The sequence below is a fragment of the Camarhynchus parvulus genome, chromosome 20 (assembly GCF_901933205.1).
Source record: "Camarhynchus parvulus chromosome 20, STF_HiC, whole genome shotgun sequence".
Lineage (NCBI taxonomy): Eukaryota > Metazoa > Chordata > Aves > Passeriformes > Thraupidae > Camarhynchus > Camarhynchus parvulus.
Genome location: NC_044590.1, coordinates 10,505,170 through 10,532,850, shown reverse-complemented (window position 1 = coordinate 10,532,850; position 27,681 = coordinate 10,505,170). Strand labels below are relative to the sequence as shown.

General features: G+C 46.6%; 1 protein-coding gene across 8 annotated transcripts in view; it reads right to left on the bottom strand.

Annotated features, from left to right (window-relative positions):
• Window positions 1-27,681, bottom strand: part of ARHGAP40 (Rho GTPase activating protein 40) — a 39,165-nt gene extending 11,484 nt beyond the window's left edge. The window contains exons 1-3 of one of the 8 annotated variants that reach the window (XM_030963464.1): window positions 27,436-27,681; window positions 5,699-5,901; window positions 602-822 (exon numbers count right to left, since the gene is read on the bottom strand). In XM_030963464.1, the coding sequence (XP_030819324.1) occupies window positions 602-822; window positions 5,699-5,879 (402 nt within the window). In that variant the 5' untranslated portion in view covers window positions 5,880-5,901; window positions 27,436-27,681. Of the gene's footprint in view, window positions 1-601; window positions 823-5,698; window positions 5,902-15,010; window positions 15,539-26,039; window positions 26,114-27,435 lie in introns of those variants that run through there. The other 7 variants (XM_030963466.1, XM_030963465.1, XM_030963467.1 and 4 more) reach the window with 7 other exon arrangements.

The window sequence follows — 27,681 nt, the reverse complement described above, 5'->3', positions numbered from 1 at the left end:
GGGGGAGGAGGGATGGAGGGAGGAGGGATGGAGGGATGGAGGGATGGGATGGGATGGGATGGGAGGGAGGAGGGAGGGAGGAGAGGTGGAAAAAAAAAAAAAGAAGAGGGATGTTGTATGGGGGAGTATGTATGGTATGTGATATGGATGATGATATGGATGATGATGGATGATGATGATGATATGATGATGATGGATGATGATGATGATGATGATGATGATGATGATGATGTATAGTATATGTATGTGTAGTATGGGTGGATGTATGTATGGTATGGGTGGATGGTGGATGGGTGGATGGATGGATGGGTGGGTGGGTGGATGGGTGGGTGGGTGGATGGGTGGGTGGTGGGTGGGTGGGTGGGTGTGTGGTTTTGGTGTGTGGTGGTGTGTGGTGTATGGTGATTGGTGTATGGTGGTGTGTGTGGTGTTGTGGTGGTGTGAGAGGGGAGGATGGAGCTGGGGTCAGTTGGCTGCTTTGTGAAGAAGAGTCAGTGCTCTGAGGAGCTGCCCACGAGGAAACACCAAGAAAGTATGAAACTTTTGTGGTAAGGAGACACCAGGATGGAACCCCTGCAATAAGATGCCAACACCAACACACCTGGGAGCTGCCTGCGGCGAAGATGTCGCGCACGTCGCGCACGGGGTGCTTGTTCCTCCTGCGGCGCGAGCGCGAGTAGGTGTCCAGCCGGCGCTGCACGGCCGCCGCCTGCGTCCTGGTCAGCGTGGACAGCAGCACCAGGTTGTCCTTGTCCCCCGCCGGCTCCCCGAGCAGCTCGGCCAGCCCCGCGTCCTGCAGCCACTCGGCCTCGGCCTCTCCCTCTGCCAGGGCACAGAGAGGAGGGAGCAGCGGTTAGTGACTCTTCTCAGAGGAAACAACAAGAATGCGTGTCAAACTAGGGAGTTTCAGATAAAAGTGTTATTTCTTTTGATCTTCCTCTACACAATGTCTATCCTTGCCCAATGTTGCAAAGGTAAAAGCACAACACACCCCAAAATACCACCAAACACAGACCCATTGCTTTGTACCACCTTGACAAGCCAAGGCTAATAAATTCTAACAAGAAAAATTCCTCCAGTGCTTACTGTTAGGGCATTTCCATCCTTTAACTTCCTGGATTCGGACAGGAAGGATCCCTTGAGCAGGACAGCTGCTTGCTCTGAGTAGGCAACATCCATGTTGAACAGAGACTCTTTCTGTGTCTGGGATTCTTGCAGTGCTTCAGGGACAGAGAGCAGAAGCCTGGGCTGTTCCCTGGCTGGGATTGTCCCTTTGTTCCCAATGGGACATCATGGGAGGGAGCCACAGCTGTGTTCTGAAGGCTGTTCTCAAAATCTCAGCCCTGATCCTAAGTGCCCAGCTGGGTATGGGGTGACACCACAGCTCACACAGCTCTTTGGGTAGTGGTAGCTGCTCACACAGTTCTTATTGCTCATTCCAGGTGAGGAAAAAGGAGAAGAAAGAACTGTGGAGGTAGAGATACTCCCAGGAGCATAGCTCCCAGAGGAGCTGGGCAGGAGAGGGCACAAGTGTGACTCTGGGTGGTATTTAGGTAAGGATTGTGACAGGATATGGGAGTGAAGTCAGGTGGACTTGATAAATATGCCTTTCCATGGAGTGCCTGTGCACAGGGGAGCTCTGGCAGCAGCTCAGAGCCAACCCAGGAGGGATGGCAGGGCTTCCCTGGATCCCACCTGATCTTTCAACAGCTTTGAGAATGGACAAAAAGTCTGTGAGAAGCCACAGCACACAACACTGCATATTTGGCTTTTGTACTTTTCCAAATGACATGGCTGCTTCTTCTACTTTTTTAAAAAATCTATATGCGTGCTAGTTATCAACTTTTTTTTAAATTCAGATCCTGATCTGGTTGGTTCAAATGTATTTTACTTAATATACTTGCTGAACTATTTGTGTGCATCATCTGTACTCTTTAATTTTTTAAGTAGATTGGTATGCACTTAAACTACACTCAGCTAAAGCAAAAACGTTATTTTTACTCTGTGCATTCATTTTATGCCTGGGCCTATTCAAAATATCACCAAAATTAAAGACCATTCCAGTTCCAGAAGGAAGTGTGAGAAGCCTGGAGACAGCACAGCAGTATTACTCAAACAAGCTCAATTCCTCTCCATCCTTCAATACATATAAAGTTACACTTCAAACACAGAAAACTTTTTTTTTCTTATAGGATACACTCATAAGGAAGTGCAAGTGAGAAAGTGCCCTGAGCAAGGTGGCTACTTGAAATTCAAAGATGAAAGAAACAATTTAGCAGGTGACTTCAACTTTAACACCACAAAGCCTTTATCTTTTCAATTCCATCTACCACATTCATTCACTGCAGGCAGCTCCAGTACAGCCCTACCAAAGGTTATACTGGGAAAAAGAAAAATCACAACTGAACTGACTGGCACAGAGCAGCTCATTCCCACTCTTCCTGTCCTATGCAAACTTCCACCTCCTCAGCTACCACAGCAGCTCAGGCCAAGTTTTATTATTGCTGCACCAATAAAAAGCAGCCATGAAGCTCTCCTTGAGAGATTAAATAATTTCATTTTTCTGGAGAAACCTCATGTTGATGCAGCTTGCAAACACATGTTGTGACACAATTAAAACTCAGTCTCCAGAGTGTGGTCTTTGTGATTTCTGGTGTCATAATGAAACAGAACTTTTTTCATCATCACACCATAATAAATAGAGCTGAACTTGAAGTCAAGTATTTCCCTAAGTGAATCTTTTAGCAAATTGTCTGGTTTTCCTCCATGGCCCTAAGTTTTAGTCTTTTCCCATGTGTGGTTCACAGAAGTTAGCAGGTAACAGCATCCCCTGGGCACAGCCAGTTGTGGTCCCACTCTCAGCCCCTCACCAAACACCTTCTTGTTCTACATCCATGGTTTCACAGCAGAACAACACACAAAAAGCCTCTGGTTTATTTTGCCTCTGGGAACTAGAGGAAGTGAAGTGTATTGCTTGCAAATATTGAAAATAGCCAATTCCAGTCATAACAGGAAACTGATCTTGCACACAATCCCACAGAGCAGCCCCTCCATCAGACAGCCGTGTGAGCCTGCTGCCCCATCTGGTGCCAAAGCACCAGATTGTAATTCCTCTAGTTGCTATTTTGGCCCAGTTGTGTTTGCCAGTAACACAAAAGGAAACCAGCAAAATGTGTTATTTCTGGGGAAAAGGGAAAAATTGGAGAGAAACGGGTCAGAGCAGAGAGATCCACAGAAGATTAGCTGCAGGTTTAAGCCTGGGGAGCTGCTGAGATTTGCCTTGTGAGTTCCAGGCAAGCAGCATTTCAGGAGGGCAAGATTAGGAATGATTTTGCAAAACTAAAGAACACCAGTTCCACAAATTTACTTGAAACATAACCTAGTCAAAAATAGCATTCATAATAAAGTGTTCACTTCCCAAATATTTAAAGGACAGCAAGAACATTCTACATTTTCAGACTAAACATTAATTGAAGGTGAAGAATCCCCCATTGCAGGCAGTTCTCAGCCACAGTTGCATGCTCTAGGGTCACAAACAGATATTTTAGTGCCTGTGTCCTCAGCTGGCTGTGCTGTCAGGCCCTGCACAGAGCTGGGCAGACAGTGACAGCAAGGACACACAAAGCTGCATTTCAGGAAAAGCTGCTTCCTGCTCCCACCAACTGTTAGCAAGGCCACGAGTACCCTCAGCACCTTTCAGCTGCCCCAGACCTGCAGCTACACACTGGCCCCCCATGCCACCAGCAGCTCCCCAGGACACCCCTCCTCACCCAGGGCTTGCACAGGAGCGTTCCCAGCTGGGTCAGCATGTTTGCAGTGCCTTATCTCCACAGCCTGTCCTGTCCCTGTGCTATCACCAGCCATCTCCCAGGCTGAGCCACGCTGTCTCCAGACAGAGCTGCCCAACTCTCAGTTCCCCAGATTTATGCAAAAAAGTGAAGGTGCCTCTGGCTCTGAGGAGCCCCACAGCCTCTGTGCTCTAAGCAGGAGCTGCAGAGATGTCGAAGCCAAACCCAGCACCCTGCACACCATCCAAAGCTTCCCCACTCCCAGCACAATGTTTATTTGCCTAAGCTCCTTCAGAGAAGGCATCAGGAGCCCCAGCCTGCCCCACCTCCTTCCCCAGGCTGCTGGGAAGGCTTTGCTACTTGGAGCATCATTTCAAGCCTGTCTGGTTTCAATGGCCAATTAAGCACTCAGTTCCTGCCTGCTAGATTAATCTACAGCATTAAAAGACTTTTCCTCATATCCCTGTTTGTACACAATAATCAAATTGCCTCCAGCATATCAGTCTTTAGGATATCCCAGACAGTCTTTCATCTCATGGGATGGTCTCTTTTCCAGTCTGCTTCCTGGTGCACTCATTTTCTGAATACCTTTTCATCTCTTCCACTTTTAAAAATCAAAATTATGTTCTTTTTTAAAGGACATTACAGCAGAACTTCATGTTTATCATGTCCTGCCAATGATGGCAGATAGGGACAGTGATATTCCCACCCTGCTCTCCAGAGCCTCTCTATGTCCCCATGAGAGCACTTGGCCCTTCCCAAGGCCAGCAGCACACTGGGACTGTCACACAAACATTTCCCCAGGACACAGATCATCCTCAATACCAGGCAGCACAGCAGCTGCAGGCTGCAAATCTGTTCAAGGGGTTGCCAACCACCTCAATTTCTTCAAAATGGACCCAGAAAGGTGTGGCCCCCACCTGTGGGATCTCTGGGTGTTTATCAGCACTTATCAGCCCTCCAGCACCCCAGGGAGTTGGACTTCTCACGGCACTGCTCATCAGGAGCTGCAGTGACAGGACAAGGAGCAATGGGTTCACACTGAAAGAGGGGAATGTTGTGTTGGATATTAGGAAGAAATCCTTCCCTGGGAGGGCGGGCAGGCCCTGGCACAGGGTGCCCAGAGCAGCTGTGGCTGCCCCTGGATCCCTGGCAGGGTCCAAGGCCAGGCTGGACAGGGCTTGGAGCAGCCTGGGACTGGAAGGTGTCCCTGCCATGGCAGGGGTGGCACTGGATGAGCTTTAAAGTCCCTTCCAACCCAAACCATTCTGTGATTCTATGATTCTATAGAAGGAAAACTTACCCCAAAAATTTTGGAATAACTGGCCCAGTTCCAATTATTCCGAAGCACTGGATAACATCAGTGCTCCAGAAAGTGAATTAGAAACAACCCATACACATTTCTGCCAGAGAAAGAAAAAAAGGATATGCAGGAAAAGCCTTGTGTGGACGGACTCAAGGCTTTCTGGATGTTTATTGTGGTTTTTTGAACAGGGAATTAGAGAGGGAACAGAGAAGCAGCTCCCACAAAAGCCACTATGATGAATCTCAGAACCATGCACACAAACAGCCCCAGCTCTCACAGAGTGTTTACCCTACACCCCTTGAACTGGCACTGAGAGCCCCCAGCCTTGGTGGGGCTCCTTGAAAAACCTGGAGCCTTGAACATGCTCCTGGGACTGACCTTTGGAGCCAGCTTTGCTCCAGAAGCCGAAACCAGGCCAGGCCAACCCTCCCCTTCTGCAGGGCATTATCCACCACCCAATTAAAATAATATCTCTATCCCTGATTGACTGATAATATTCGAACCATACTCCAACAGGCTCCTGAGTGGTTCAGGTGCATAAGCAAATCTTCTGTTTCAGATGTTCACATCCCTCTCCTCACTCCCAACATTTTTGGCAACCTACCCTCCTGTGTTTTGACATCTGCAAGGCTGCATTCCTCCTGCTCGGCTTCAGCGCTCTGTTTAATGTTCTCCACTTCCAGCCAAAAACTGTCCATTGACAAGTTGTCCAAAGCCTCTCCCCTGGAATTCGTGCTCTCTGACACAGGGGATGCCACAGCACTCTTTGGAGGAAGCTGGCTCATTTTCCAAGGGCAATGTCTGCTGCTGAGAGAGGAAGAGATAAGGGGAGAGAGATTAAGCTCCACGTATCACCCACGGCATTCGTGTCCAGCCTCCTCTGATTAATGACTGCAGCAAAGCCAAACAGAGGTAAGTGCTGAACTTCCTTTGCTTGGTGTTTAGCAATACAGACAAGGCTGGGACTAAATCCCCCAGAGAATGGGGAAAACTGCTGTCCAAACATGTGAGAGGACACAGACCAACAGAGAGTTTTCAGTGCTGTCCCTCCTGTGACCTCCAGCACATCACCCACCGCCCCACACTCACTCCCTGCAAGTTTGCACAGGCACCCTCTGCATTCACAGCCACCCAGGGTGTTCCAAGCCCAGTGCATGTGTGGTCCAGACCTGGCACAGAGAGGAGCCTGGCAGCTCCCACCACAGCAGCCCAAACCCAGCAGGTTTGTGCTCCCTGTGCAAAAACCAGCACAGCTCCATCCCCTGCGCTTCAGCTCACACAACAAACAACTCACAGGGCTGAGGCCCCCTTTTCCTGCCTAGACCAGATTTTTCAGCTGTGAAGCAACACAAGGTGTCCCGGGAAACCCAAGCATATGGAATTTTCTTACCACCCTGCTGATTCATTCATGTGTAGCTGAAGTCCCAGACTGGCCTCATTCAGCTTTCAGCCCCAGTGCTGTGAGCTTCTCATCACTTCATAAAACAGTGCCTCTCCTAAAATGAGCTATAATTGTCTTCAAAGAGTTCCAAGCTATTTAAACCCTGCTATTTTTCAAAGACTTACCAAAAAATGGGGTAAGTGGAACATATGAGAACACCTCAGTGGTTCCACTGATGAATACAAAAATTAAAGAGGTGAAACACTAACTGTGGGTGGTTCAAGAAACACACATGAACAGCCACCACTACCAAACACAGGCCAAAATTCCTTTATAGTTTCATTAAAAAAAAAATTCAAGTCTAAGTCTTACACCTTGAAAACCATGACAACAAAACACCCACAAAATGCTATTTAGCCTCTTAGCTCTAGGAGCCAAAAGTTATAGATGGCAAAATATCTGGAAAGTTTTAGCCCCTTTCATTCCAGAAAGCCATTACTAGCAGTTCTGGCACTAACTTGCTTCAGTTGAGGAGCATTTCAAATTTTAAAAAGCTAATTTGAAGATCTAATAACTAAGAAACAAACACTGTAGGCCACTCTGCGCTTGTGTTTACACACGTGCATGCACATCATGCTCACACCTCACTCTAACACACACAGGCAGCCTCTCTCTTCTAGAGGTCAGAACCACAGCAAAAGCATCACTCCAGGAACATCTGGAGACAGGCACAGTGTTTAGAACAAGAACCAAAGGGGTTTGCTTGTTTGTTTTACAGGAAGACAAAAGTGAAAGACTGACTTGAGCTATTCTGCCACCCAGCAGGCAAGAACAGAGGCAACCTGCTTTCCTATTTCTGGATACCCAAATAACACTCAAGATACCAATTTATAGCCTGGTGGAGCACTTAAATAATCAATTCAAAACTTATTTTCTATCTGCACAGTTCACGTCCAACTCTCTCAGTTACATTGCAGCGACCAACTTAATTTATTTTCTCTCTTTTCAACATTTTACTTCTATCTTTACCCATTAAGAGTTAAGACATTAGATTGCTTCCCTCACCTTAACTCTTCATCTTTAGTACTCCTCTCCATTTTCTCACATTTGCTGACAATCATCTCATAAGATTTAAACAAGGACACCTTGTTAGCATCAAAAAAGGCTCTTCAACACCTTGCTAGGATTCTATTATGAACCAGCCAACAGAATTCATCACTTGAAACATGAAACTAAGTGGAAGGAGGAATTCAGATTATTTTGAGGGAGTTGGTTTTGGCCATATGAGGAACACTGGAAGACAAACTTGCACTGAAGAAGTCTCCCAGTGCACAACACTCAGGAACCATCTTACAAGCTCTCCTAATTGCTCTACTGAAGGCTTGCAGCAGGCACAAAACAACTCTTTTTGCCTTAAGTTACTGTCCTATATTCCCATGGGATCTAGGTTATACAGATTAAAGCACCTCCAAAATGCACCTTCCCTTTGTGTTCAGCCTGGTTTGGAGCTGGCTCAAAACGCCCCAGAAATCTCCAGGGATCAACACCAAAAGAGAATTGAGGTTTGCAGCTCCAGCAGAACCTGCCCCAGACCTGACCAGCAGCTTGCACCCAGCAGATGTGCTCTGTGTCACCTGTGTCACCCACGGCTGTGACAATTCCTTCCCGTGCCTGCCTGGAAAAAACAGCACCATTTTAAGAAAACATAAATAAAATCTTCAGCTCTTTCCAAAGGATGGTTCTTGACTTAGCTCTCCTGCATGGCTTACCCAGACACCAGGCTCTGAATGCCAATTTCATTCCAGGAGATGTTATTCCAAGGGGAGCATTATTTATGTAAGGCACTGGGGCATATTCCTGGAGCGCACCTGAGAAGGGCCACAATAAAGTCCTCACAGCCCAGGTTTCAGGCTGTGCCCTTGCCAGCAGCTGGTTTTGGAATACCTTCAGTCCATATCTCGGAGTTCTGGTGCAAGGACAGAGTTTTGCCAAACAGGGAACTGCCGCACCCCATCCCACCCCGACTGTGCTTCTCACCATCCCCAGTTCCCTGGCTTCCTTCCACAGCTGGAAATACAGATGTTCTGGGACTGCTTGCACCTAAAGCCCACCAGTCACACAATAAACCTACTCTAGGAAAGCCACAGCTGAGCTGCTTGTGTGCCAAACAAAAGCCATCCTAACTTCTTCCCCTCAGCTGCCCCATTTACTGATGCACTGCACTTGATTTCAGTGAGCTGCAGGATGCTGATATCACACAGCAGCTCTGCAGAGGGGCAGCAGGACCCAAAGCCCAGCTCTACCAGTGTTAAACTAGAGCTGTTGCTCCTGTCTCACAGGACAACAAAAATCAGGCCTTCACATTTAGAAAAGGTTTTTTTTTCTGGTCTAAATTTCTTTTTTTTTTTTTTCTTGAACTTGGCGCACAGTGCTTTGCAGATCCAGCTGCCCAGGTGGAAGGCTAATTTTAGATTCTGTGCACCTAAAAGATTGTTCTTCCTCATTGCATACCCGAGTCAAGTGGAGGGCAGCCTGTGACGTTCAAGCACAGCAACAGCTGAGATTGAAAGCAGAGATTGTTGGCTTAAAATGTTAATGGCTCAGTGCAACTGGGCAAAGAGGAGGTGGAATAATCAAGTTCACTCCATTGCACTGTCAACCTAGCAAAAAGCATCAGATTATGAAGCTTTAAAAATTAACCCAACAAAAAGGAGACTGGCAGAAAGATCTTGTTAAGGACAGCCATACAGGAAGGGCTCTGTGGAAAGACTGAGCATCTTAATTCAAATTTCTCCTCTTGTTAAGAGCACAGCCAGCTTTAACAAGGCTCCAGATTCACCTGGCACCTTCAGCCTAAGCCTGACTTCGCAGCATTAACAGCACAGCTGTGAGGAATTAGGCTGGCACAGACCTTGCAGTTTATTTTGTTCCCTCTCCATGTGCCCTCCACGAGGATCCCTGGAAGCTCTGCACGCCTGGCTCCGTGCTGGGGGCTCACTGACCCTGGCCTGCAAAACGCAGCCCCAGAGGAGTTTTTGATCTGTTCCTAGATACTGTCAACACTCTGCAAATATGTTGCAAACACTCATGTAATTCTTCACCCTCTTGAATACCAAAATACAATAAACACTGTTGCTATGTTCACTCCAGGCTTGAATCACTCCCATGAGAGAGTTTCTCAAAGGACCTGGAGCTGCTTGAGCTTCTTTTGTGCTTGCTCAACATCCCTCCCTCATTGAAATACCTCTCTAGCAGATGAATAAATAAAATGGTTCCTTCTCAAGCATTTCAAACAGACCAGGAGGCAACAAGTGCAAGCCAAGAAAACGGAATTCCTTTCAGTTTCTACTTCCAGAAAACTAAGATGAGAAAAAGGCAACAAGAACAGAAGAATTCAGGCAGACAAGGCAGTCGTGCCACACAAGCAGCACCCAGGCTTTAAAGACATTTCCAAAGATCTGGAGCAAGCACAAAGGCACACATGGAACAAAGAAACAGACAGAAAGTCTGAATGAGCCTCAAGAGCAGCTTTGGAGTAGCACACCGAGTCACAGCATCATTCACAAGAAACCAGACCATGAGCATAGAATGCAACCATCTTGCAAGGGGAAAAACAAAAAAAGTGATTAGTCTATCAACTGGTTGCAGTATTTTGACAGATAAAGACCCTTAGTCAGAGAACAGAACTGCATTAATGTCACACCACACACATCCTACCTGCTTTCAATTTACTTCAAGGACAAAAACAACTCATGAGCACAAAAGCAAAAACTTGAAACAAACAACCAAAAAGTCCATGCAGGCTCTCCTGACATTGCTTCCAGCTTCATACCCTAAGCAAGCAGTTTAAACCTAAATAATGAAATGTTTTTAATTAAATGTTTTTAAATGTAGTTAATTCTGAAGAGAAAAAAGTCACCTAAAGATCAACACATCACAGTTCATAACATACTCGGTTTTCTTGTTTAAAATCATGGAATGGTAGTGGAATAAAGGCACCCAGAAATAACAGGCAGGAGTATTTGAAAAACTGAGAAAATCCTGAAGCAGTAACTCACATATATATATTTTTTTTTCATAGATGCAGCTGCAGCTATTTTTCTTATTGGAGGCTTAAACCTTAGTCTATCAAAATTATCAATGCAAATATAAAAACAGGCTCCTGTATGGAAGAGGTCAATCTGCTCATTATCAGAACCTTACAAGAAATACACATGATCACTATTTCATTCAGACACACAGAATTACACAAAACTCTATTCCTACCACTGAGAGCAATGTTACCCAGAAGATGCCTCAAGAACAAAAATTCCACAACTTTTCTACTAAAGGTGTAAACCAGAAGAAAGCCCTACTGCAAATCTTTAATGCCTGGCTTAGTTACCCTCAAAATACACCGAATTTTGTACCAATTGAACATCACTACCAATTCCTCCCTTCTCCCCACACCAATATGCATAAAAGACCTCCTCAGGCTTACTCTTGAGAGAAAATGGAAAGCACATAGCTGGTTCAGATGCCTCAGCCCAGGCCATAAAAGCAAAGAGAGGCTAATTATCAAATTACTGCAGTGGCAATGAACAGTAACTTACCCAACAGACTCTTACCATGCTTTCCTTTCCCTGGCTTAACTCAACCAAAGCAGCTAGAGCCAGAATTAAAGCAATTTTAGCTTTAGCAGTCTGCTACTGCTGATGTACCTCTGCATATCTCTGCCCAGAGATTTTCTCACATATTTAGTAATTTCACCAAGAGTATCCCTGTGAGAAGTCACAGTGCCTTTAGCCCAGGCTGTTTTATCCAGCACTGCTGCCAACCCCCACTTATGTCCCCATTAAGGCATTTTTTATCAAGGACTTTGCCCACGTGGGATGGCACAGTTGAAGGTCTGTCTCTGCAGCACCAGGGAGATGGCAGTGCTAAGATGGCAGTGCCACAATTTGCTAATAAGATTACAGCTTGTTTTCAGTAACACAGCAATCAGCTCATCAAGATCTGCCATTATGCAAGCAGCTCGGGGAGCAGCGTCATTTCAGGTTGTTTTGAAGAAGCCAGTTCTGCAAGTGATAAAGAGGACATGCCAGATCCTGCTCTGTGTGTGCAGCAATTCCCAAAGCTGCAGCTTTGCCCCAGTGCAGCAGTGAGAAAGCACAGCCTCACCTCCTGTCCTGGCATTCTCAGAGACAGCAGAAAAAGCAAACAGCAAACCTTTGCCCAGGGCTGTGTGGAGGAAAAGATGTGAATCCTGAGGCTTGTGTGTATCTCACTGCTTCAGCTTAGCATCTCCAGTGTTTTCTGTGCTGGGCAAACTCCAGAGGATGATGGAGCACTGGCACAGAGAGGCTGTGGATGTCCCATCCCTGGAAGTGTTTAAGGCCAGGTTGGACAGGGCTTGGAGCAACCTGACCTGGTCTTGGGCATCCCTTCCCATGGATCAGTTTAGAACTTTATGGTTTTTAAGGTCCCTTTCAACCCAAAGCATTCTATGATTCTGTTACCTCCAGCACAGCTTTGGATCTCAACTAAAGCACAGGCTGTAACTTTCCTGACAATAAGTGTCTCTATCAAAGTATTTAAGGGCAAAGAAACTCCATTTCTACTTCCTTGTCTCAGGCTTTCATCTGGAATCAATTTGTTCTTGCTCTTTAGCCCTACTCCATGTAGTAAGGGGCTAAATAAACAAGCTAAGGAATAGGGAAAGTTGCCTTTAATTACAGATCTGCCTAGAGGCATCTCTGACTGAAACTCAGAGCAGAACAAGAACAGGATTGATAACCCCATGCAGATACAGCCAAATTAAAAGTATTCAAAGCTATGTTTAGCTTACACTATTAGCTGGGTGCCTGTCCCACCAAGCCAGGGCTTGTTTTGGCCTCAGAAGACACAACCCATCCTCCCTGTGCATGGCTTTGTGTTTGACAGTAAGGTCACAGTGGATGAGCCTGTTGTTCACTTTCCCCGCATTAGCAGGGTAAGCCAAACAGGAAAGGGCTTTCATCCAAAGGGAAATCCTGCTGGGAGAAAGGGGTACCTGGCCAAAATAAATCTTTTAGTAGTACTGGGATCTTTAATGTGATTGTGAATTGATGAAGCTGCTCTACAGGATGATGAGATGTCAGTCATTAATTAAAAGGTGGCATTCCTAACCCTATTTTCATTTCCACTGAATCCATGTCCATTTAAACAAGATCAGCAGCTTTGTCCATGTCCTTGTCCATGAGGACCTGCTCTGCCTTTCCAATTCCACCTATCAGCATGGCACCAGGATCCCAAACCCCTCAGCCCAGCTGGCTACAAACCCCACAGCCCCATAGCTCCCACACCTTGTCCTCACCCACTGCCCTCTCCCATACAGAAGCTGCTCCAGGCTGAGCCTGTGCACAGGAGTGCCACGAGGGAAGCAGCAGGCAGGGAATCACTGCCCTTTGGTGCCTTTGCTGTCACAGCCCCGAGCACACTCTGCCAGGGATTCTGCCGAGGCCAATGAGTCAACACCTCCCAGTCACTGCACACATCCTCAAAACACGCTCCCGTTACACCAGCTGAGGCACCTTGCCTCTATTGCCATCACTGCTGGCACTTCAGTGAGATGCTCAGCCTGTGCACACCTCAGACACTCAGCTGAGGGACCAAGGGCTGAGGGACCACTTGGCTTCCAGAAGAGAGGCTGCCAGCTGATTGAATCCACCATGGAAAGGCTGTGAACTTATTTCCTGTGTGATCATTCATTGCCTTTTACTGACTTGTCCTACAGCTTCCCAAATGTTGAACTTGGAGTAAATCAGAACTCATCCTTATTTCTTCTTCTAGCCCATTCTACCAGCTGTAGCTGCATTAGACCACCGAATGAGCAACGGCAAGTTGTTGCTCAGCTGCATGAGAACAGCCCAGAGATGCTGGAGAGGTCACAAGAGTGACGTGCTGAGCAGCACAGGGGAAGGAGGGGTGGAGAGGTGTGCTGGAATCCAGCGATGCTTCACTCACGAGAGCTTCAGGGATGCAGGAAGACAGGGAGGAGTCATCAACTCCTCACTTGGATTTCTCAGGGCAGAGTTATTACACATAACACAAAGTGCTTGGCTTAGCCTGCCATGAAAAGCCCTTGGCTGGGATTAATAACCAATTCTGTAACTGGAGTGTCACCAGCCAGCCCAGGGCCACCAGCCCTGCCCGTGAGCCTCCCCAGGTGCCACAAGCTTTACAGCACCGAGAGGAAGAGGAGGAGGGAGGCAGACCTGGCTCAGCAGAGGTTTTTGCTCAGCGTTATTTTGGAGCCATGACAGCACCACCAGCCCCTTGCAAGCCAGCAGGAATCTTACTGGGAACTCAACGAGCACGTCAGAGTTGCTGATCAAAAATAAACCCTGATTACGGCCAACTAATTAGAAGCAGGCTGGCATATCCTTGCCCTATTGGACAGGTAAGTTTTAGGTCAATCCTGGGCAAGAGGCTTAGCTACACATAAACACACAGACACCTCACCTGTGGTGAGTCCTGAGTGAGCAGGTGGGAAGTGCCGCTTGGCTGGGGTTCAATGTTTTGGGCAAAGTTGGTGAGCAAGTTTGAGGTTCCTGCTGCAGCACCTCCTCAGAGCTGACCACAGAGGTGCTCTGGCAGCAGCACAGACACTGGAACTCAACTAACCCGTTTGGCAAAAGCCTTAAGTCCTTAACAAATATTTTGATTTTTATCAAAGAAAGCCTGCAACACTGAAGGTTTCAATCTGGTTCTCTTCCACGTGGGTAATTTTAAAGTAATTTACCATATCATTTCTGTGTCAGTCTCCCTACAATTATTTTTTTTTTTTTATTTCACAACTCAAATTTTGCCTAGGGTCTTCTAAAGAGTTTCTGTCTTGCTTTGAATGCACAGTCTCATCAAATTGGACTGGAAAAAAGGACAACTAAGGCAGATACATGAAAATGTGAGCTGTGATTAGAAGTAAAATCACTGCCAGCACATTCACCCAAAATCAACAGATTCTGACCACTACAGCAAGGAAACATTCTAAAACTCAATGCAAACTTCTCAACTGATGCAAATATAGATGAATTTGATGAATTTAGATGAATTCTTAACTCATACAATATCCAGTAAGCACACAAGCAGAACAGTGTTTGTCAAGCAGAGCAGTCCAAATTTCAGTTCTATCCTCCACTACTTGCATGATAAATCAGCAGTTCTAGCATCCACAAACCCCGGAGGAGCTGGCAGACCCCAAGGCAGGTTACCACTGGGTCACAGGGAAGCATTCCAGCCCCTCAGGTCCCACTTCCCCAGCTGGCTGCACTCAGCCCAGAGCAAGCACAGAGAAAAGAACCGGGATTTTCATAGGCTTAGCATGAGGAAGAAGAAAGGGAATTTCCACAGGTTTCATTTCATGACCAAGGCACTCAAAAACCACTACTTTAAGGGCACGCAATAGCCTGCTCACCTCTAGAAATTCACCTTGCTTCCACCTACCCCATCCCAGGCGCCCCGCTTTAGGGAGCAGAGCAGCCGGGACCACCCCGTGTACCGGGGAACGCTCGGTACCTGCTGAGCAGCTGGGCACAGCTGGCAGCCCGGACAGGCGCCAGCACCCCCCTGGCCATCCTGGAGCCACACGTGCCGCGCTTGTCCATGTCCAGGCGGGAGGAGGGTGGCGGTCAGTCCATCCGTGCCGAGCACACGCTGAGGTGACGATGGAGCATCCTCTGCTCCCTGCCTGCGTGTCCCCCCGCCCCGGCGGCAGTGACAGTAAATCCAGCCGAGCCCTCAAGCAGCGCTGCCCGAGGCGGAGCCGCCCACGCTGGGACACGGGGGACAGCCCACAGGCAGCAGCAGAGAGCAGAAAATAGCAGCGAGCTCTTCCCGAGGCTGGGCTGCAGCCCGGGCTTGCTAAACATTAACGTGAGACTCAGCCCACGCGAAAAAGGAACTCCCGAACGCAGCCTGGGAGGAGAAGCCAAGCAGTGCATTCGCTCCTCTGCGTTGTACTTGAAGAGAACATCAAGGAAAGAACAAAATATCTGCCCGGGGACGTGGGGAGGGCAGGGAACAAAACCCCAAACCTGAGTGCCTATTAAAGAAGCAATTCAGCGTTTCTTGCCATAGTTGAGCAGTGAGTAAAGCCCAGCTGGATGTAAGACACTGGTGTTGAAAGAGCAGTGTAAACTCGTAACACCCACAGAGAATATTTTGCAAGATCCAGATTATTCTTTAAAAATCTCATTGACAAGCAATGCACAAGCGAGAAAAGGGTTAAAGCAATCAGATGCCCTGTAGCTGTTCCTGACAGGTTTTGCTCTTTCCTTGTTATTCTCTCTAAGCTGTTTCAGTAACTCTCCTTTCTTCTAGCATTTTTTATTCAGAATCCCGAAGTTAAAGGGATGAGTAATTTATTTAAGTTTTTTAGTGAAGGCACACAAAGCTCATCCAGCACAAGCAGCAATCCCACTCTGTGTTTGCCATACTCCCAGTAAGGCTGGGCCTACAGCTCAGCCTGCTTTGCCTCCAACAGTTCTTTTTGAGACAATCCCTTGTCATAAAAGAGCCCATCTTGGTTTTGTTCCCACTAACACATCTATTTTCCCAACCACTGCTGGAGCTCACACTGCTGCTGAAGGAACAATGCCTCACTCCCCAGCTTCAGACCTGGGGCTGGCACTGGGAAGGTGCTGGGTCTGGGACATTTACAACTCCCCACATCAACTATGCAAAAATATTCATGGGAATTTCCTCTCTTTTCCTCCTTACCCACAATTCCTGTAAAATTTATTCCTCCACCCGTAATTCAAAACTCAGGTTTATCCACATAGCTCCTCCTACACCAGCCCCAAAGATCAACCACAGAAAGTGCCAGCTTGTGAAGTTCAGTTCTAACCAAAACCCAGAGACCACAGCAGCACAGAATTACACACAGGCAGGGAGCACAGAATGGTTTGGAAGGGACCTTCAGGACCACCCCCTGCCATGGCAGGGACACCTTCCACTGTCCCAGGGTGCTCCAAGCCCTGTCCAACCTGGCCTTGGGCACTGCCAGGGATCCAGGGGCAGCCACAGGTGCTCTGGGCACCCTGTGCCAGGGTCTCACCGCCCTCACAGGGAAGAATTCCTTCCTATTATTCATCGTAAAAATTCACCCACTTACAAAAATTGTAGGAACACACAGAAAGCAAATTAAAGATTTTTTTTTTTCATCCTTTTTTGCAGCTACACAGACTACAATTGCTGCAGAAGTGTCACCATCATGTGTGACCACACACACTGCTCAGGATGTGAGACATGGGAGGGGAGAGCAAGGAGGGATGACAACAAAAACATCTGGAAGAGAAAATGTGGCTGCTCTCTGCGTTCTGTTTTCACAAAATTTGAAAAGCATTTTGTTCTCCCCAGGGAACACACAGCCTTTCCAAACCACTCCCCACTGAGCACACCTTGTCCTGAAACAAGGGGTTGGGTTCCAGGCCATTCCTTCTCCTGGATATAAAATCACCTCTAACCTGCCAGCACTGCAAATAGATGGGCACCACAGCCCATAACTTTATTTCTTTTGTCCCTCAGTGGTGTCCCTTGTCATTAAATGTCTTTTAATAACTCCAGCAGCCAGCTGATCATCCTTTTTAATGGGTCAATTTACAGACAGAGCCTGCCAGACACTCGTACCAGGCAGTTTCATCCTCAGGTTTCTCATGCAGTGGTAATAACTCAGCCAGGCTTGTTGCACAACTGAGCAAATTTAAAGCATCCAGATGAAGGCAGAATTCTTCAAGAGTACATTCAGCTTTGATTACTCACACGAAGAGTACACAGCACTGCTGAAAGTTTCTGATCTCTGTGGATAATAACAGCTGCACTACAGCCTTTCACATCTCCGCTCCTGTCTGCCCTTCAGTTATTCATGGCATTTGAGAGGAGTAATCTGTGAGTTTATCTTCTAGATTGTGCTTGTGAGAAAAAAGGTGGAGGAATAGAGGCCAGCTGAGTCTGCTTTTTCAGAGTGAATCAGGATAAATATTCCAGCTCTGGTTTTGAGCTCTCCAGCATGTTTCATGCTCCAGTCTTCCTGGCATCATTAGAGATGAGACAAGCTCACTAGGATAAGATTATCTGGATCACAGGAGCTGAATCTTACTCAAATATGGAGACAAAGAGGCATATGATGCTCTCAGCAGCCAATTAGTTCAAATGAATCATGGGAACAGACCCAGCGCTGTAACCGTCACCACTTTAGTGCACGAGTTATTTCTGAAGGTATCCACACATCCTGCCAAGCTGACATGACTTGGCCTGACTTTTTCAGGATCAAAAGGAGGTGGGAAAACATCCAACATGCTTTGGGATAGTCAGGAATTTCAGCAGACCTAAAGACTGCAGGAACTCTGTGCAGTTTGGGAGAGCTGCCTGGCAGAGCTGGGCATCAGAGCCTTCAGGTCAGCTGGAATAAACATCCATGGGCTGCACTGCAAGATCTTATGGCAGCTTTACATTTTTCAAGCATCCCCAAACCAGTTTGTTACCCTGAGAAATGAATGCAAGTGACACACTGCAATGTGGGTTAGGAAAACTTCAATTCTTTTTTTTCTCAGGTTTATTTTGAGGGTACATAGCGTTAGGAAAACCTGAAAATCATTTATCCCTGCTCAATCCACCACATAAGGAAATCCTCAAGTGTTGCTACCTATCCATCACACAGACTCAGTGAGATTAAGAGATTATTCCAGTTTCTGGAGTCACTAAATCAGTGAGATTATCCAAGCCCCAGCTTGCTGCCAGTCTGGCAGGGAGCAGCAGCCAGGCTGTGGCCTGGGGCACAGAGTGAGCTGCAGTCAGGTCTGGGTAAGGCAGCAGCTGGGCCTGCCACACACCTGGTTCTGCTCTGCCTGAGCTGGGAGAGAAAACCAGCACCTCACAGGAAAAGAGCTGCCAAGAAACAGCAACACTCAGGCCCTACAAAGTGTTTCCACTCATGACTTTACTGCATGAGACAAGAGCTAATCTGTCATCCTGCTGGGAGGATGCCCAGGGAGCTGGAGGATCAATAATCAATATCAATAAATATCAGTATCTCCAGCTGCCTACCCTGTTTGAAAATGTCCTGCCCTGGGAGAATGGAGGAGGTAGGGTAGGGGGGGAAAAAAAAGTCATACTCTCTTTAGATACAGATGTATATTCAGATAAGTCAACTGTAAAGTTGCTTACACCTAATTACTACTGTAAATGTAATTTAAATCACCCAAAACATTTCCACTGCTCAAGGAAGAGCTGTAACAATAGGAGGAAGCGCTAAGACAGGAGCTATTCTTAACACTCAAAAACATTTATTCTGATGAATAACCAAGACTTACTTATTAATTTAAATTGAATATGCCTCTGCCTGCTGGGCACTGGAGGCTGTGTAAAATTAGAAGCCTTAGCGGGTTTCAGAGGATGACCTCGTTTACCTCCCTGCTCAAACATGTGCCTGGCACCCACAGGGGGCTGTGCCTCGCAGGAAAATCTCTGTCCTGCTGGACACTGAAGGCAGAAAGCAGTCACAGGCACCGGAGCAATGACCAGCAAGCTGCTTGTTCACTTCCTCCGAGCACAGGGACCTATTATCCCTGCAGCCAGGTGACAAGGGCCACACATCCCTCTGGAGGAGAGGCAGGTGGGACCAGGGAGCAGCAGCCAGTCCCCTCTCCAGCTGCAGCGAGTGACCAGCACCTCGTGCCAGCCCAGCACACACAGGGATTCTCTGACTCCACTGTGCACAGCTCATCCCCAGCACCACCTCCACAGAGCACTTTGAGCACTCTTCATTCTCACAGAAGAAGAATATGCGAAAGCTCCGGTTCCCAGGCTCACGCCCCAGCTGATTTCACAAACCTCATTTTGATTTTTGCACCTTGGATTTTCTGTTCCCTTCTGGCAAAGGGATGGGGCAATGGAGCAACAAATAGAAAGAGTGGCAGAAATGGACTTTCTGCCTGGGGTGCCCCAATTCTCAGGCCAAAGATGCGATCGATTAGGCTGTCATCTTGTTTATTTCCTGCAGCATAATCACAGCAGGGGCTGGGCTCTCTGGGCTGAGCTCACCATGAGTCAGTTTGTGGCATCCCGCAGGAGCTGCTGCCCAAAGAATGCCAAACATCCACTCCAGGAGAAGTCATGCCCGTGGCACAGCCCCACAATCAGTGCAGCTACCAAGGTTATGAGACAGCTCAACAATAGCTGCTGATAAGCTGGGGTTTTAGCAAGGATGGTAAGACAAGGGGAGGAGAAAAGGAGGAGTAACCTGATCATAATTCCACAACTAAGCTATTTGTTAAGATTAAAAGTGAAACACCTGAGCATGGGCTAAGTGCAAATAGAGTTTTCAAAGCAATGTTTCATTTAGGAGGTTTTCTTGTTTGTTTTGACAGATTTTAGCTTATTATGGCTTTTATAATCACCTCATAAATTTTTATATTGGGTCAGACTAGCTGAAACTACTTCAGAAATTAGGCTGGACAGCCCCCTCCCTACCCCCCTTACTGAAGCTTATCTTGTTGAATGATTACATTAAAACCTAAATCCACTCACCTAAATATTCCAAGATTCAGAGAAAAATAATTGCCACACAGGTCCCCACACACATTGTTATGGGGAGTTTACTTGGCAATGAAATGCCACTGTGCCCATTTGTGGGTAGATCCATCAGACTCCAAGCAGGGGAACAGAAGGACACTCCCTCTCCAGGGGAGCTGCATTTTTCCAGATCCTAATTGCTCCATCAGTTATTTCCAAAATAAAAAGAAGATTTAATACTGTCAAGTACCAGAAGCTCTTATTTAGCAGCCAGGCAATTGTAAGTGCCAATTATTGCACTCATAAGAAGCAGTTTTGTTGTACTCCAAAGTGCCATCACTTATCCTAACAGGCTTCTGTTCCACTTTGTCATCTCTTCAGCTGTAGCAGGTCTGTCAGGAAGAATCCAAACTTCTCTGTGTGGAGAGAAATTACAAGTGGCCTGTAATTTATATTTATGGGCATTCTCCTCATTTGTCCTCGAGAAGAGAGCTGGACTGCTGCTTAAAGGCTCAGAAGTGAAAAAAACCTCAGCATCCACTATTTTTGCTCTGCTGGCGCCTGGCTCTGAAGTCACCACTCAGAGCTTGTCTGTACTGGTTTCGTCTTTAAACGATGCAATAGCTGGAACAAAACTGGTTGAGATGCTGGACTTGATTGCACAATTCAGCTCACAGCTCTCACAGAGCTATTTGTAGTCAAGAGCCTGTTAACTCATTAGAAGAGGGCTTGTTTTTCCAAAAATTTAATGATGAAGTTTAATTACGCGAGTCTTTATGAAAACCAGAGCTGGAAGATGTCAGACATGATCTGGGTTTGGCCAGTGAGGGGATGGAGGAGCTTGCTACAGACAGTCCCAAACAGCTTGGGAGTGCAGCATTTACAGGAAGAACTGAGGGCAGCTGAGGCTGGTGGTGTAAAATCATCTCAAAGGTCAGTCAGGGATTAGAGCAGTGTCTCTAAATCCCCACGTGCTGTTTGCTGTGTAAAACCCTCTGCTCCAACTGGAGGGCCACAGAGGACATGGGACACAAAGTCTCAGGCATCAGTGTCAAGTGATGCAAGACGGATTTTTATTGTTCAGTTTACACCTGGTGTGCAAGGTCGGACTGAGCAGTGCTCAGTGCCAAGGCCAAAAGAAGATTTTACATAGATCAGCCATTGAATAGCCACAGTCAAAACCAGCAAGTGAAAGAAGCAGGAATTCAACCTGGACTCACAGGTGAATTGAAAACTGTGAAGATTTCATAAAAAGAAACCTAAAAACACATAAGAAAGGAGCTAAAGCAATTGTGTTTTACCTCACAGCTCTAGTAATTTTGATGAATAAACACTTTAACCCAACTAACCTTCAGAAACGTACATTTTAACCCTGGTGTAAGCAACCAAATTTTGTACAATGGCCATTTTCCAACACAGGCATCACCTGGCTGTGGTTGCTGACCTGACTCCAACTCATGTTTTGGCCCCAAAAATGCTGATACAGCTCAGCCTGATCTGTGCTGGGAGCAGCTACTGGGTTAAAACAAGAGTTACACATATGGCAGAGACAAAGGAGAGGAGGCAGTGAGAACAGCTGCTCTTGCAGCTCTCCAAAAGCAGCTCTTGGGCAGTTTCTGGTATAACAAACTCCTCAGAAATAACTGGAAGAACCCATAGGGATGGTAGAAATCAAATTTCCACGGTGGAAGCTGTAAATATATCATCTTACCAAAATGCTTTCAATCAGCACTGCTGAGGCTCCCAGGCTGCCTGCTGTAATATTTGTACCGTGCTGGAGGTGAAGGGAGGAGCATTCTCACCATCAGATGGGAAACTGGCTTCCTCATAAGCATGGGAGCTAGGGACTTTATCAATTCACCAATTAATTAGAGAATTAACAAGCTACCATCCCACTGAGAGAGGACCGAGCCCTTGTTTGAATTTTTTACCTGATGAGCTCACGTTATAAAGCTGGCTTCACAGTGCACATCCTCCTGGAACTCTCAGAGATCCAAAGGAGCTGTGATGCCTTAGAGCCAGTGTCAGAAAAAGAACTTTTGTGGGGTTAAATGATATTCATAGACCCTCAGCAAGCAGCTTCTTGACCTTGACAAAGACTGCTTTTCCTTTGCCATCTGTTTTGTTAACAATGAGGTGATGCTAATCCTTTACAAAACTGCACAGACCACATGAACAGAATTCACAGGAATGCCTTAAAACAGTAATTCCTTGATCTTATTTACCAATTCCACTCCCCAGTTAATTTTCCTTCCATGTAACACATTATTACAGTGTCATGGTTTGCATTGCCAGTGCCCCCATGAAAATATGTGCTCCCTGGTGTCTGCTGTGAGATGTGACCAGGAATAGAGCAAAGCAGGCTCCAACTTAGGAATAAAGAAGAAAAAAAACTTTATTATATAAAAAAGAAACATACACAGAACTCAGAATTAAAACCTTCCAAAAATATTCCTCCTCCCCTCACCAAATGTCCAATACATCCACCCCTCAGACCATCAACTCAGTCCATCACCACCCTTTAGATAATCAATTCTCAGTTCATCAAGGAGAGAGGAGTCCCTCTCTCTCTCCAACCAGGGGGACAGCTAGAAACTGTCCCTCTCTCAAACCAGGACATACACAGCTGAATGAGCCTTGGAGAATGAGCCTTGCAAAAAGCCATTCTCCAAAAGAGCTTTTTCCAGGGTGAGTGCTGGTATTTCACCAAACCTTGGATTCTCCCAAGGGAGCTGGCAGCTCTGTGCTTGCTCCAAACCCTTCCTGCCCTGCAAACATCCTGCAGCCTCGTGCCTGCAGTGCTCCAGCCAAGGCAGCGTAGGAAGCACGGAGCGAATGAACTCCAAACCCCTTGGATGAGGGATATGGCTGCTCCCAGGAGGGATCCTTCCTCTCCAGTTACTCAAAGGAAACACTGCAGCTAAATACAGCTGTTGCCTTTATCTCCTTTTACCCTGCTTGTGCACAGGCTGGAGGGAGGCCAGGGCTGAGGAATGTTTGCCCCAAGCAGGGGGCTGGGAGATCAGCTGCAGGGATGTATACACTGCCCTGCGTGCCTCACCTTCCGCTGGGGGACACACAGGGATTTCCTTCCACTGTGTCAGCCCCGCTGCTTTCCAACAGGAACATTGTCCCAGCTTTACCTTGACCGAGAAAAACAACTTTCATCAGCAAAGCTGTATTTATTTGTTGCCTAAAGAGGATATCCTTCCAGTTCCATTATATATTGGCCACCTGCTATGGGCTTCACCAGAGTTCCAGGCTCATGTTCACTCAAGGGCTCACACACAAGAAATTCCACCTTTATTTCCAGTGTTCATCACTTAAAATCTAATTCAGAAATGAGAGCCTTCAAAGAGAAAAGTACAGAGGCAAGGGATCGAAGAGTACTCCAGATTTGTGCCTTTCCAACGTTTCTCAGTTACAATGACACATCTCTCATGCTTCCCTAGGTGACCCAAGCAGAGATAACTGAGGAATATAAAATAACTCTTGGCCAGCAGCCTCCTGTCAGTGCTTCATCCATGCCCAGGCTGCCATTGTTGACCCACCAGTGTGCAATGGCCAAGCAGGTTATTGTCACTTCACTATGGGATGGGAGTGTCTGTGTTCACATCTCACAGACCAGAGGCCACAACCTTCAATTGAAGTTATCAAAGATGGCCAAAATTCCATATTACATAAGAACTAAACTTTCAGAGAACTAGTGAATTCATAATGGGCTCACCAGACATTATACAGGGTCCTGAAACTTTTCCCTCTAAAAATTTGAAAGTACAGGAAAGAAACACCAGAATATTGTTTGTTCTAAAAGGTCCCCAGTGGGGGCTGCCCTATTATTTTTCTGTATGATGAGAGCAAAGTTCCCTTTGCACACAGCTGGCACAGAATATTTAGTGAGAAAGATCCTCATTCTTACAAGAGACACAGATTTTAATAGCTCAGCAGTCCAGGCACTGGCAGCCCTGGGGGCTGATGGAATAAGCCATGCAGATGGAAACAATTATTTAGGAAGGGAAGGACTCCTGCATGCACAGAGCAACATCTCACTAAAACTGAAGCCTCCCACCAACACATTCCAGACTCTTGGAGTAATTTGCTTTGGGGAGTATGCTTTAAGCTACATCAGCTTTTGTAATTCTTTCTCCAATCTTAATTGAAATCACAAAACATACTCCCCTGCAAACTGACCCAACGGTCTGACCAAACAGCAACAAATACCAGGAAATATTGCAAACATCTGAAGCTCAAACCAATTTAGAGACCCAACTCTTCAAGCAACAAGTTCTGATTTTAGACAAGCTTTCCACTACACAACACACCTGGAAGGACTTACCCACCCAATCAATAACTCTGTAGTGGATGACTTACACCTAAAATCTGTGGAATAAATAATGAATAAATCACACAGGCTGTACTTCGTATGTAGTTTATCAAACTGAAGTGCTTTACATAAACCAAAATCATGAGTCTTGGAAAGGAACAGAATTTCCAAAAGCACCAATTGACTAGAAATATCTAAGGCTAGTCCTTTCAAGCCAGCTGCATAAAGAATATTTCATATAATATGCTGCAGGAGAAAAGTAACTCCAGCAGGTTTCAATTAAGCCTCGTTGCCATATGGATTTTGCATCCACAGCAGGAAGGCTCAAACATCATGTCACAACTAAGATATTTTTATGTTTCCAACTCAAAGCATTTAAACTGCTTGGAATAGAAGCATATGGGCCATAACATCCCCAATTAAGAAAATATTTTGCTGAACTGGGAGCCTAAAAGGCATATGAAGCTAAAATGCGTGATATTGTTGGTCAGGTAGGGTAGTTTCTAACTTTTAAAGGATGTAAAAAGCTGAGACTGTATTGCATGTATGTCCTAGTGACCTCCTTACCCAAAAGAGAAGATCCCAGTGCCAGTCACACAGGGATTTTTAAGGAGGCCCTGAAGGGGTGGGGGCTCCTTTGCTGTGCAGACAGGGAAGGGCACTGCTCCTGGAGCAGTTTGCACCATCACAAGAGTGAGGGGCTCCTCAGGTCACCACCTCAGCCAACCTCCTGCTTAAAGCAGGGTCAAACACAGCCAGAGCAGGGTTCTGAAAGCTTTGGCCAGTTGGGTCGTGTAAAGAACTGAGGTGCCAGCAGCTCTTTGGGCTCCCATTTCAGCACTCCAGTGTGTGATATTTTCCTTAAGGCAAGCTGGACACTCACCCATTGCAGTTTATAAAGCTTTGACCAGTAACACAACTCTCTATCCAACTAATCAAAGATGCTGTGAAGTGGGAAACAACAGTTACGGCTTTTTCCTTTCCATATTTAAAAAAAGTGACTTCAAAAATGTGTTTTGATTAACCCAATAGCTCGGCTGCTGTTGCTGCTGCGCCCTCTTGGGATCTTCAGCCAAACATTCAGTGTTATTTTTCTTCATACAGCTTGGACCCAAGAACCCAAATTCCTCTTTACTGGAAACAGATGTCAACCAAGTTAAATCATCCCATGACTCCTGCAGGAGAAGGATGTAAACAGCCACAGCTCACCCAGCTGTTACTCAGAGAGGTCCTGCTGACAAGTTAGGGATCCCCACATGCTGCAAGACCTTAAAAATGCTTTGACATAGTGATTTGAGATATGTTTATCACTTAAATCCACCAAAACACATTAGGTCGCTTCAGTTTACACTAGATTAGAGTTCGGGTCTTTTTACCAACATCTTCCAGAGTCTTGAGCCCAGAGGAGAAAGAAATTGTTATCTGTGTTTTTATACATACAATGCTTCCCAACAGAGTCTTAATGTTTAACAGACCCCACCCCTGCAAAGTAAAGGCTTTACAAACAAGAAGGGGGGGAAAAAGAGAGATTAAGTGATGGGCAAAAGGTCACAAAAGACGTACAGTACAGTTTGGCACACAGAAATGCATCCTCCACCTCCCAGGGGGCTTAACTTCAGCCAAAAGGAACTACCAAATTACAGTTCTCACTAATACCGTGCCCCAAAATGCTCAATCCAGGTTTTGCTATCTTTAAAGCTGAGAAAATACCTGCTTGCTGCAGCATGGAAGAGCTCTGGGACAGAGGCTGCTGGATTCATATAAGAAATGACGCACCAGGTGAACAAAAGACCCTCAGTTGAATTAAATCCAAAACTATTTGTGGTCAGTGCAAACAACCACACTGGCAGGAGCTCTCCTACAGCATCCAAGGCTGCAAACTCTCTTGCTGATGCCCAGGAAGTAGCTTTTGCACACAACAGCAAAAGGAAATTAAACCACAAACTCACTTGCAGACTACAAGGCAGCTTCAAGGTCATGCTAAATTCATGCTGAGAGCTCCAAATGCCCAGCAAAGACAGGGGCAGGCATTACAGCCAGATTCAGGGAAAGGAAATATTTTAAGAAATGTGGATCACAATAAAAAGTCTACAGGGTTCAAACTGAGACCCCTCATCTGTAGGTCTGTGTCCATTCCACAGCCCAGCTTCATACATCACCAACCCCTTGTAAGAGGTACTGGCCCACAGCAGAACCAAAATGCTCTTTCTATACTACTTTTAGCTAAATTCACACACAAAAGTCCTATTCTTAGCAGCCAAATATTTATTTGTGCATTATTTTTCATAGCTCAAAGACAGGAAAACCAGGTTTAAACCACTAGTGCCATCAGCATAGCTGTGGTCCTGGGGAACTCTGCAGGAGCTAGGAGTCCTCAAAGTAGCTTTCTCAAGCAGGTTTTTGCAAGCTGGCACCAACCTCCCTGCTATTACAGTGACACTGCCAGGGACAGCCAGCCCAGCCAAGCTAAAGCTATTCTGAGTGTATTTACGCAGACTAAAAACTACACAAAGCACGCACGTAGGTAGCACCAGGCTTTAGAACATCACCATGTAGCACAAGAAGCAATATTCTCCTAGACCTTTAGATTGTTTATTTACCCACCTCCGTTCATCCACTTCTTTGCAGTTATGGTCCCAGTACAACATTTTTAACTTAAACTGTGGCATTTTGGCAATTACCACAAGATAACAGGATTTCTTTTTGAGCAGAGGTTAACACAGTCTAAAAGACTCAAGTAGCCTAAACAAGTGAAATCCCATAGAGACAGGAGGTGTCATCCCCACGGCTTCAGCTGCAATATTAGAGGCATCCCCAACAACACAGCTGCCAGATGAAGCTTTCTTGTCAACACGTTTTACGTGTGCATGGTGGAAAAGGTAAAGAGAAAAAACTTGACACTACCAGCAAACATCCTTCACGCTGGCTCAGGGAAGACAGCTTTAAGATGCCACTACAGCTGAGACAATAACCCCATTCCCCAACAGGGCAGAAGCCAAATTCTGCGCGAAAAGCAACAATTCAGGACTGCACAACCACGGCATCCACACCCCCGGGGCTGCGGGGCACGGCCGGAGCCCCCGAGCAGCGCTGAGCATCAACTTACCCAGAAGGGTCAGTGCCCACCTGGAGGGGTCAGTGCCTCCCTGGAGGGGTCAGTGCCCACCTGGAGCAGTCAGCGGCTCCCTGGAGCAGTCAGCGCCCACCTGGGCCGGTCAGCGCTGCAGAGCACGGCCGGAGAGGAGGAGGAGGTGGAGGAGCGGAGAGCATGGGGTTCTCCCGACCCGCATCTCAGCTGGCCGGAGCCGCCCAGGGCCGGGCTCGGAGTCGGCGGAGGAGAGAGCAGGAGCGC